Consider the following 12,695-nt stretch of genomic DNA (forward strand, 5'->3'; position numbering starts at 1 on the left):
TTTCAATTTTTTAATTTAATTTCTGGTTAGCTAACACACAGTGCAATATTGGTTTCAGGGGTAGAATTCAGTGACTCATCACTTACATATAACACCCAGTACTCATCACATCAAGTGCCCTCCTTAATACCCATCACCCATCTAGCCCATCCCCCACTGACCTCCCCTCCATCAACCCTCAGTTTGTTCTCTAGAGTTAAGAGTCTCTATGGTTTGTTTCCCTCTCTTTCCCCCCCTTCCCATATGTTCATCTGTTTTGTTTCTTAAATTCCACATATGAGTGAAATCATATGATACTTGTCTTTCTCTGGCTGACTTATTTCACTTAGTATTATACTGTCTAGTTCTATCCATGTCATTGCAAATGGCAAGATTTTGTTCTTTATGATGGCTGAGTAATATTCCATACATACACACACTCACACACCCCGCAAGGGGCTATTCAAAGTAATTCAAAGTAATGTTATTTTGGTTGCAAATTTAGTATCGAATTTAGTGGGCAATGGCAAATAGGGGACAATCTCTGTGTTTGAACCTCCAGGCTTTCCACAAATTTAAGCTTTTCTGTGGCATCCTAATAGTTCCAAATCCTGGAAACTGGAGGGTATAGAAACATTAGGGCCAGAGAAGTAATATGCTGGAGGTTAGTGTATTGTTTATGTATCCTGTATTTTTTTAAGTTCCTAGTTTCTTTGTTTAGTTGCTATCATGGGATGACTGAAATTTTATAGATTCTCTTCTTTCTTGTATTTTTTTTTCTTATTACAAGAGTAGCCTCTGCCCATTAGAGGAAAAACCAAAAATACAAAGAAGCACATACCAATCTTGTCATTATTAAGCAAATCCTTTCAGGATACCTATTATTAGACATCTTGTTTTTTTCCTCCCAATTTTTTAAAGTAACAAAGTGTGAAATAAGAAAAATTATGTGAAAATGAAAAATTTTAGATGAAGACATACTCACCAAATCCTTTAAAAAGATAAATGGCAGATACATAGGTGCATATAAGGTATCAACACCACCCATAATGTCAACAAATTAAAATATTAGAGGAACCAGCCATGGAAGATGCTAATTTTAATGAAACTGTCAGCAGTAATTTATTGAACCAAATGCCTCTTTTGTTATTAGTAGTTTATGCTAGTTTGGACTTCTGTCGTTCTCAGATTCTGAGAAATGAGTGTTATCCAAATGAATGCAATAAGGAAGACTTTATTATATTTGGATCAAAAAGAATTTATTGGGAAATATTCATCTGTATTCTACTATGTAATTAATATAGATTGGCCTGATCATTTCCAGCAGTATCATTATTTTGAATTATGTTTGCAAGAGAATATTCACATTCTAAGGAAAAACTTCTTGAAAGAAGACAAAAGGCAAGACAAAGAATATACAGAGAGACATATTAATATAATTTTAAATTGGGAAATGGAAGTGAATGAACAGTGAAAATAAACCTGAGGAAGAAGAGAGAAACATTGAGATGCAAATGTATGTCAGGCAGTTGTGATTCTTAATTTGGGTGCTAAATTACAGTGAATTACAAAGAACCTCAAAAAGAATTATTTTCATTGGATTGGAAATTAGTGGAAGAGAGTTTAGCTTTAAAATAAAAACATTCTTATGCATGTTTGTGTGTGTAGAGGGGAAGTAAGTCATTAGTCAGCGTTTTGAAAAAACAATTCTAATTAAAAAAATAATCATGCTGTGGTTTAATTTATGGGGCGATAAGAGTCCAAATATTCACAACATACTGTGGTTCCTCACTAATTTTCATCCATTTTGCTGGACCTGCACTTTTATACATCTCTTCAAAATAACATCCACTTTTATGTATACGTATTTGTAATTTTTGGCCATGCTGCAGAAGGACTTCTGTGGCAGAAAATGTGGTTCTTGCCTCATGGTTTACTGATATAAATTCTGGATAAAAGAAAACAGAAGGGCATCTTTACAAATTAGGCCCTGTGGTTTCATTCCAGCTTATGGGAAGCTGTTGGTGTAAATATTTACTTGTTTATATTTTTCTTTTTTAGTTTCAAGCCAGTCTCCAACTAAAAATCATATGTCCTCGACAAGCGAAGCAGGTTCACCCCCAACTTTGACACAGAATCAGGCATTTTCTCTTCCTCCCGGGCATGCAGTGTGCTGCTTCTTGGATGGTGGAGTTGGACTTTATGACTTGGAAGCCAAGAAGTGGGATTTTCTTAGGGACTTGGTATGTCTGTGGTCATTCCTTCTTTTATACACAACACTTATTTTGTGTTAGCTCATGATGTTTACTTTTACTTACCAAGATTGTTAAAGTTATTTTCATAAAGAATCGTATGTTAGGACTTTATCTTGGTTGGCTGAAGCATTCTAGAATTATGTACAGAATGATGGATGATGAAACTAGGACAATTCTTAAAATTTTAAATTTTAAACTTCTTTCAATATTAATGTTTATTTAGCTTATGATTACTCTGCGTGGTTGGTATTGTGTATAACACGTTGATCCTTCATATAGTACTGGAAAATTACATTGCTATACTATATTTTGGAAGCAAAGAGAAATAAATATTTTTTCAGGAGGAAGGACGAGTCCATCTCTGCCAGTTACTCCAAGCTTTATTGTTCATATCCGTGAAATGAACAAGGTTGGGTTCAGTGTTTTCTAAGATTTTCTAAGATTTCTAAGATTTATTGCTGTTATCAATACAGTGATTCTGTAAACTTTTGTTCTCATGATCGTTAAGCTTCCATATAAATTAGAATACAACCTCACTGAGGACTCACATTTTTGACTGATTTTGTTCTGTTCTTTAACCACCTTAAAATAGTGCCTGGAACATAGCAAGACTTAATGGTTTTGTTGAATGAATGAATCTGTGAATGAATGAAGGCATGCAATAATGTATATTGTGTTGTAATTGATATTTGTCAAGGATCAGCTTCTTTAAATCTCTCTATTTCAGACTGCATAAAAATGCCTTTTTACTTTTTACAGGTTTGCATTAGACTCATCTAGACATTTAAAAAACTTTTAAATGTTGGTTGTTTTTCTTTAGAAAAACTTAGAAAAGGAATATAGAGCTATACTTACCCTTGTAAAATAATTGAGGGAAAGAAAGTAATACTGTATCATTTTAGGACAAATTTAATTTTGTCCTTGAGTGAAAAATTTGAAATATGGCCAAAAAATTTTTGTAACAATGTGTAGCTTATTTTTAAATATTCCTTTTGTAGATATTCTCTAGATTATTTCATTTTCTTTCCATGTAAACTTTTTATGTAAACTCTTTTCCAGTGTGGTCAACTCTCCTGTACTTCAAATTATCATTTACTTTCCAAAAAGTTTATGAAAAGGAAGGGAGAAAAATATAAAAATACATTTAAATCTACAAAAACTTATATTAGCAAAGAAGAAACCATGCAATCTAAGTTCAGTAGTTTCTATTGAGTGTGTATCTTCATATTAAAATATTTTATTTAGAAAACTATGTAATCTGAGAATTCTCATAAAAACTAAGATATTCCTTGATTGTAAATTATTTTAGTGGCTTGTTTTCACTTTAATAATGCCTGCCAGTCGGGGGCGCCTAGGTGGCTCAGTCATTAAGCATCTGCCTTCCTTGGGCTCAGGTTATGATCCCAGGGTCCTGTGACCTAGCCCTGGAGCCCTGCATCGGGCTCCCTGCTCAGCAGGAGGCCTGCTTCTCCCTCCCCTACTCCCCTTGTTTGTGTTCCCTCTCTCGCTGTGTCTTTCTCTGTCAAATAAATAAACAAAATCTTTAAAAAAAATAATGCCTGCCAGTCAGAAGAGATAGTGATTTTTTTCCTTATAATTTTCAAAGAATAAAATTGTTCGAAAATTTTGAACAAGACTAAAAATCAGGGCTATGCTGGATTCTTCTTATTTCTGCCAAAATCATGAAGTTCTTTTGGAGTATGTCATTGGTATAAAAAAGAGAATATTTGCATTCAAGGATGTATAGTTTCAATTTCATCTTGGTCTTTTATTATATTTCCAGAATGACATAAAAACTATTAATAGTTAATTGCTTTATAAATTTCTAGCATGGTATCCTGTATATGAATATCAGAAAAGATATGTTTTGCATTCTTTTTCTTTTTTTAACATCTTTGTATTTAGTTGCGGATTGGAGGCACTGTGGTTGAATAAAATCTATGTCTGTACAAAAGAGTTTAGTAATAACAGCATAGAGAACATTCAACCACAACAGTGATTCTGATTTTGTATATACATATATATTTTTATATAAATATTTGGAAACAGCAGTACATATGTTAACTTGATTATACATTGTAGTTTGTTTATTAATAACTTGAATCTTCCTCAGTAGTTGTGACTTCTCTATGCTGCATTCCTAGGGACATGTGGAAACGATCTTTGACTGCAAATTCAAACCTGATGATCCCAATCTTTTAGCAACAGCTTCTTTTGATGGCACTATAAAAGTCTGGGACATAAACACACTAACAGCTGTGTACACCTCACCGGGTAATGAAGGGGTTATTTACTCCCTATCATGGGCCCCAGGTAAGAAGTGTTTTATTAAAATCAAGAATGCAGTTAGATGACTCTCCTAACTTTTGCTTTCATTTGAATTATAATCTTCTCTCAGTGCCATCTTGCTTCAAATAATTATAGGGGCAAATTAGTGCCAACATATATGTCGGTTCAGTTTTTGGGGGGGGTTTTGAATAAACTGCCCCTGCACGGGCACTTTGATTTCTGGACTTTTCTATATGACATAATCATATAAAAAAAACCACAGTCAATAAGGATGATCTTTTTGTTTGTTTGTTTTTAAATTTTTTAAATTTATTTTTTTCGTTATGTTCAGTTAGCCAACATATAGTACATCGTAAGTTTTTGTTGTAGCGTTCAACGGTTCATTAGTTGTGTATAACACCTAGTGCTCATCCCAACATGTGCTCTCCTTAATACCTATCACCCGGTCACCCCATCCTTAAGGATGATCTTGACCCAAATTTTAGCTGCATTTGTATAGCTATACTTTTCAAGGTATAACGCATTTTATGTGACAAAAGTTTTCCTTAAAATTTTTATGTGAATCAAATGCATGAAAATAAAAAATACATAATATATATCTCTCCCTGACACATCTGTTTGTAAATATGAGTGATTATGTATAATCACAGTTCAATTTTGATCATGTAACTCGATATAAATTCTACCTTTGTAATATTGAAGAACTTTTATGCCAGAATAGGACCTTCTGTTTGATCTCAGAAAAATGCTACCTTTATACCTTCCCGTACTTAGAGGAGAAAAAAGATGTCCTTGAAACCTCTGACTTTTTTTTTTTAAACATTATTTCCCTATATCATTTTGCACACCCAAATGAATTTTTCACTTTGTAAAGTATATAGAATGCTTTTCTTATTTGTCGTAGTGGCGACATACTAATTTAAAACCCACATATAACCAGAATATAGCTTATTTTTTAGATCGTCTTCTCATGCACAGGGATTTTTAGCCTTGAATTTATGGGCTGTCACGGGGTTTTGATGTCTTCAGGGACGCTGGGAATCTCTTGGATTTTATGCATAGAAGTTTTAGCGTATGTGTGTACATGCCCGTGTCTGTCAAAGATTATCACAGGAATCGGACTTTCAGAGAGGTCCGTGATACAAAAAAGGCAAAGAACCTAGTGCTGTTTTATTTATCCCTCTTCTTCCACAATGAGGAGAAGATCCAGTAGAAGGAGATCCAGCTCTTACTCCGACAGTAGTTGTTTCTGTAAGCAAAGCATACTTAGGGCCATCACGGATACAAGGCCAATTGAAAAAAAAAAGTTACTTCACTAATTAAGAAGTGAGGCACAAAAAGAGCTAATTAGATCTCTTACCTGCTGCCGTCTTCCTTTTCATCCCTATGTGACACTTTGTGATTACCAACATTTATTAAAGAGGGTCTGAGAGGTTGAATAACTTGCCCAGGTTACATGCCTTAGGAAAGTAGAAATGTTGGAAAGGAAATTCTTTAATTTTTTGAAATGTGGTTACTGAGGAATCACTACTTTTAGCTAACTATGGATAAAATTTAAAAGATTAACGAAGGTTGATGCAGATGGAAGTGAAGGATAGAGGATTGCATAACTTGCTGTAATTTTAGAATAGCAACCACAGGAAAAGAAAAAAAAAAGTACAAATTAATATGGAAACGCCTCCTCAATAATTTGAGAACCCAACAAAGGGAGCAGAATGAAAATACTAGAAATATGGCAAAGGCTTATTTTTTTTTAGGTTTATAATCATTTATCACAAAGTATTTCCTTCATGTTTTACTCGTAGGTAGCACAGGAAAACTGTTCCTTTCTTTTAATGGAGAAAGCCTCTTCTTTGACTGCCTTGCAAGAAATTCTTAAGTACTAGATCACCTACTAACTTAGCAGCACTTTGATTTTCACAGATTTTTTTATTTCTTAAAAACACAGAGCATTGTTTATGTTTTTGATTTTAAAAACCTGCATTTTTTCATGTGTTCTGCTTTTAGAAATGTTTTCCTAATTAGAAAGAAAAAAAAAACCTTACTAGATGCAGTGTAAAGAAAAATGTAAATACTGACTGGATATGTGATAGTATTGAAGAATTATTGATAATTTTTGTATTTGTGATTGTGATAGTTTGGTCATGTTAATGAAAGTCTTTTAGACATTTGTACTGAAGTATTTATTGATGAAATGATAGAATGTCAGAGATTTGCTGCAAAGAAACCCAAGAGGGACTATATACAAAACAAGAGTGACCATATTTTGATAATTGTTGAAGTTGTATGATGATACATTCCTTATACTATTCTCTATTTCCATACATTTGGTAATTTTCATTATAAAAAACTTAAAAAAAAACTACTTTGTAAATTCCAAGTCTTTTTCAAAAATGACATTTTGAAAAGAATTACATGTGTGGCAAACATTTCATATAAGGACTAACAAATTGTTTCCTAAGGTGATTTAAATTGTATTGCTGGAGCAACTTCCCGAAATGGTGCTTTTATTTGGGATGTTAAAAAGGGCAAAATGGTGCAACGATTTAATGAGGTAAGATGTATTTATTGCTGGCTGAATAGTATAATGTCTTATACTGCCTCATGTTTTGTAAATGCTTTTCTCTCTTAATTTAATAATCACCAGGTGACGTTATGTTCTGTCACTTGGAAAAAAAATCCAAGAGAACATACACATGTTAAAATGAATTCTGAAAAATGTAGATGGGTCTAAGATAAAAGAATTCACCTAAAGTTGCATTAGAGATTCAAAGGAATTCTGAATCATCCTCCACAAAATTATCTGGGCAAATATTTAATAGTTGTAAAAAGATTAAACTCGGAACAAGTTCCAAATTACAGTCTAGATTCTATTACAGATAGTCTTCCCATAGGGAGAATTCTTTATTGTCTTTTTTTTTTTTTTGAATTCTTTAATGTCTTGAACCTGATTCTTCACCTGTAGGGTGGTGAAGTTGGATTATACGGTTTCTTGGACTTCCTTCTACCTCTCAAACTCTTTACTCCACGACAAGCACTAAAACCTCCCCTCTTCCTGCTTGTAATCATACAGATTGTACTTGACTTCTGCCTGGAGTTAAATTGTCATCCCACATTTTACTGAGTTCCACTAATATTTGGAAACTGCATGTGATCTCATTATAATATGTTAGATATGAATCAAGGGAAATAGGAAAGGATTTCTCTTTTGAAATTTCATTCATTTCAAATGACTACTGTTGGAGTTTATTGAATATATAATTTATTTGAGAATAACTTATATTTGAGACTTTATACTTTATTATTATTTTTTAAATAATTTTTTATTGTTATGTTAATCACCATACATTACATCATTAGTTTTTGATATAGTGTTCCATGATTCATTGTTTGTGTATAACACCCAGTGCTCCACGCAGAATGTGCCCTCTTTAATACCCATCACCAGGCTAACCCATCCCCCACCCCCCTCCCCTCTAGAACCCTCAGTTTGTTTTTCAGAGTCCCTCGTCTCTCATGGTTCGTCTCCCCCTCCAATTTCCACCCCTTCATTCTTCCCCTCCTGCTATCTTCTTCTTCTTTTTTTTCTTAACATATATTGCATTATTTGTTTCAGAAGTTATATTTGAGACTTTAAAGCCATTTATACAAAAAACAGATTTTCCTCTGAGGATCAAGCAGCTTTGATCTAGGGGACACTAAAGTAATGTGGGAAATGCAGAGTACTAGGAAAACTTTACCAAACACCAGTAAGCAATTTTGCCCTCAAAAGAGGAAGCTTTGACAAAGGCCCGTATAGTTACTTCCCTCCCTTTCTCTACATAACAATACTTTCAGTTCAGCAGTGCCCCCAACCTGCCCTCTGCCCTCCCATCAAGAACAGCACTGATTCTGTACTAGTCATGTAAAAAGAAAAGAAATGAATCTGAGAAAGAAACTTTTGACCTAAATTCAAAGATGTTATCCTCAGGTGTCACTTCTGTTGATCTCTTCTTACGGCATCTTGGCCTCCTGAGACCTCAAACAATCTGCCTGTCAGCACTGCCACGGCCCCACCCTGACTCCTGGCGACTGACATCCTAGCATCAGGGGTGTGTCTCTCACACCCATTCGTGTCTTCCCAGCATTCAGGAGCATGGTCGAGACTGATCGAAAAAGTGCTTAAATCTAGGATAATACATATGGGGCAAGGTCAGTTGTAATTAGCTGAGTTACATGTGTCTCACAGAAGGAGAAGCAGGGTCTTAGAAGCCCTAAGTTGCATTTTTCTTGGGATAAGTGAAGCTGTTGGGAGGCCTCCACCCCTTCAGTTACATGAGTGTAGAGACTACCTGCATTTTGTGCCCATCTTTATACAGCTACCCCCCTTGACCCCCAAAGAGGAAAAAACAGCAAACTGGAGACCACTTTAATAAAGTCGCCTTCAAACTCAAGATAAAAAGTGACTTTAGTCTCTCCTTAGCTGCAGCCAAAACTGAACTGCTCTATAAAGTTAAATAAAAGTTGGAGATGGATTGATTGCAACATTTATTCACCCATGTCCCAGTGGATTAATGATATTCCCATGTATAATATATTCCTTGTGGTTTTACAAATGCTCATCATACTGGTGGTGACTACAACCCTTCCCCTTCCCCAGTCCAAGAATGCAGAGGAATGGGTCAATATAGACTGATTTGTCACAGGAAGAACCTTAAATCCTTCTCCTTTGTTTTTATAAGATAGAAAACTTTGAGATTTAGGAGAACAACCAGTAATGACAATTGCTTGCAGTATTTCTTACGCTGTACTTTTGGTAGCACTGGGTCAGGAAGCAGACAGATCCCTGTCTTCCTCTGCACACTGGGACTTCTGGAAAAGGCATTAAGCACGGCTTTATTCCACAGATCCTGGCTCTCTACCAGTGTCTGCAAAACAGCAATAGAGCCACTTAATTGATATCTTACACAGGGGGTTTGTTTTTTAAGTGTGATAGCTTTTATATTGCGCTTTCTACAGTTGACAGTAATACTACTATGTTAGCATCGTCTAGAGTAAGTTCCTAACAGAAAAGCAATACTAGAAGAAGTAAATAAATAAGAGAAAAAAGGGGTGAATTATTTTTTATTGATAGGTATTTTGCATTTTTTGAAGCATGGAAAAAATGGAATATTCCGCGTTGCCTGGAGTCATAAAGATTCCAAAAGAATAGCTACCTGCAGTGGTGATGGTTTCTGGTAAGTACTATGTATGAAGTTACACTGCTTACGGAAGATATATTGATAATACCCATTGTGTCATGTTAGCACACACATCAGAGTAGTCAGTGAGATTCCGTCTGTACAGCTCTGCCAACTCTCATCAGTATATAAGCCCATATGGGCACACGCCGTAATGCTGTATCAGTACTAAATAAGAGTGCGGTGATGTTTAAAATAAATAAACCAGTAATTTCTTTCTAAACGAAGATACTACTGGAGTTGTAACTAACATACTGTGAATTGCCTCAAAGAAACTTTAAGAACTTTTCATCAAGGGTCTAATTAATCCTCATCACATTTTTGAGGAAGTGGTATTTCAGTTTTACAAGTGATTCAAGAGATATCAAGTGCTCTAGAAACCTGTTCACCTTTTGTAGATGCTGTTATTTATAAAAGGATGAAAATCCTTTGCAATGAGGAATAAGGTAATGCATGTGGGAAATGCCTAACGTCTCTGACCTTGTGTTTCAGAAATAAGTGCTCTCTTAATTCTGTTAAGTCCCAGGAAAAAGTAGGTTTCTAAGGAATATATGTAAGGGAAGAATTGCTTTTGAGCTAAACAAATGTTTTTATCCAGATGATGCTATTGTGCTGCTATAAGGTATTATCTTTGACGGGTGGTATAGACACTCACGTTGCTGGAAATATAGTAGAGATGGTCTCCTGTTGGGTTTTGCAGTACCCAGCCCAATTTTCTCATCCTCTCTTTTTAATTTCAATGAAAAAGACAGTTGTTATGGAAACCAAAGATCTTCACCGGGAAGTTGAAATTTTCCAGAAATAAGCATATTAGTGATTTTTTTTCCCTGAAAAGAACTCTTTGCTAATCGATAATGACCAAAATATGAAAGATGTGCCTCAGAGTTTTTTGATAAGGTGATACACAGTTAGCTATACTATGTACTTTCAGGACACCACTGGTTTGATAAATACCACAGGTAATGACTAAACATTTGTAAGCATAGGTCACCACCAGAAGCCTCAGAAGTCTTCACTGGCCTAATGTTGTTTTAGAGGATCTTTTCTAAAGACTTTTAAAACCCCGTAATACATTAATTTATACACAACTTCTTCTTTTTTCCTTTTTGGAATCAATTGCCCTGTGTTATGGCAATGATATAGTTGGGTATTAGAGCTTCTTTAATTTTTGCAGCTAAAATATATATTTTGGGGAGACGGGATCCTCTAAATTTCTAGTTAACCACTTAGAACATGCCACAACAATGTTACAACTTATGTGTCCTTGACTTGGTGGAATAGTACATGCAACTTGCATTATAAATGAGTTGTTTGAAATATTAATTTTGACCTGCTAAATTTTGAAGCTGAAAATCAAATGCATATGTTAGCTATAGCACTGTTTGAAAATATATGTATTAAACTATGTTTTTCCTGGGGCACCTGGGTGGCCCAGTCAGTTAAGCATCTGCCTTCGGCTCAGGTCATTATCCCAGAGTCCTGGGATCGAGCCCCACGTCCAGCTCCTTGCTCAGCTGAGAGCCTATTTCTCCCTCTCCCTCTGCTTGCCACTCCCCCTGCTTGTGCTCTCTGTCAAATAAATAAATAAAATCTTAAAAAAAAAAATCTATGTTTTTCCTAAAAATATTCTATAAGGAATAGTTTCTAAATCAAAATTTATCACCTTCAAATTAATTTAAGTGGATTGCCATAGTTAATACTGTCTTACGTAAATATACTCACTCATAATTGATAATATCATTTACTCAGTACTTTTAAATGTTCTCCATGCTTTGAAGACAAGGTCTCTAACCTAAAAAACTTATTTTTGAATTATACAATTCTGGCTTTGTTTTTGTGAACAATGTATTTAGAATGTTTTTTCTGTTAACATATTATACTTAATTTCAGTATTATTCGAACAATTGATGGTAAAGTGCTACACAAATACAAACATCCTGCTGCGGTGTTTGGTTGTGATTGGAGCCAAAACAACAAGTAAGAATTTTTTTTCCAAAGATAAATAATAACTTCTGAGATTTTAAATAAGCATGATATTTAATGTTATTCTCACAGGTAATACTCATCACTCTTTAGGTATTGCTCTTGTTGTCTAGCCTTGTAATTGATTGTTTATGTTAGCTGATGCTTTAGGAAGAAGCATAGGCGTAACTAATAAAAAATGGAAATTTAGTCTCATCTGTATGTGGCTTCTCCCATGGAAGTGTATGTAGCCCTTTCCTTAAACCCTTTTAGGAATCTCGCCAGTGGTATTATTCCACCACAACTTTCCATTGTACTCCCCCCCCCCCCAGTGCTAATGCCTTGACACTGGATGATTTCCTAAAATGTAGAACTTATGTACATAGTTTTGAAAGGTCATGCTTGCTTATGAGCCTAGCATTTACCATGTAAAAATCAGCTCAGATTTAAAAATCAATCCAAGTCAAACCCCCACTAAAATTGATCCTTCAAGTCATTGCACTTCCAAGAATCTTGCATTAAACCTCTCTTTATGCTATATAAATTATACTTAAAGATTCAGTCTTTCTCTAGATATTGTGAAAATAATGTGAAATTATGCTCTTCCATATTGCAAGTGGAAAATATACATATTAAAATATTAAAACCTTGTTATACTTGTGGTCTGAGTCAAATCACATACAAAATGATGGATCTATGTATTTCTTTCAGTAATACAGAAGAATTTATAACACACTGTTAGAGGTTTTATGCAAAGTGAGCTCATGCCCAGCTCCTCCCCCAGGATTCCCCATCTAAGTGGCCTGATAACGTTCACAACATAGCTGCTGAAGCCAAAATCCTTGGCCTCTTCTCTTATACCTTGTCATCTCTCTATTTGCATTTCCATTTCCAGTCGGCCATCCATTCCTGTGATATCATCCATCTAAATATTCTTTTTCCAACCACTCCCTTCCCCTGCCATAAACCAATAATGCTTGTTTGCTTTTGG

The 12,695-nt window shown here is 34.8% G+C and overlaps 1 protein-coding gene across 6 annotated transcripts in view; it reads left to right on the forward strand.

Annotated features, from left to right (window-relative positions):
- WDR17 (WD repeat domain 17) overlaps positions 1-12,695 on the forward strand; it is a 111,947-nt gene that overhangs the window by 60,895 nt on the left and 38,357 nt on the right. For all 6 annotated transcript variants that reach the window (XM_073902275.1, XM_073902272.1, XM_025886306.2 and 3 more), the window contains 5 exons: positions 2,041-2,222; positions 4,379-4,547; positions 6,986-7,077; positions 9,657-9,739; positions 11,633-11,719. In XM_073902275.1, coding sequence (XP_073758376.1) covers positions 2,041-2,222; positions 4,379-4,547; positions 6,986-7,077; positions 9,657-9,739; positions 11,633-11,719 — 613 coding nt within the window. The remainder of the gene's footprint in view (positions 1-2,040; positions 2,223-4,378; positions 4,548-6,985; positions 7,078-9,656; positions 9,740-11,632; positions 11,720-12,695) is intronic.

Source organism: Callorhinus ursinus, unplaced genomic scaffold, assembly GCF_003265705.2.
Source record: "Callorhinus ursinus isolate GAN/ISIS: 27379988/994484 unplaced genomic scaffold, GSC_fseal_2.0 scaffold17, whole genome shotgun sequence".
Lineage (NCBI taxonomy): Eukaryota > Metazoa > Chordata > Mammalia > Carnivora > Otariidae > Callorhinus > Callorhinus ursinus.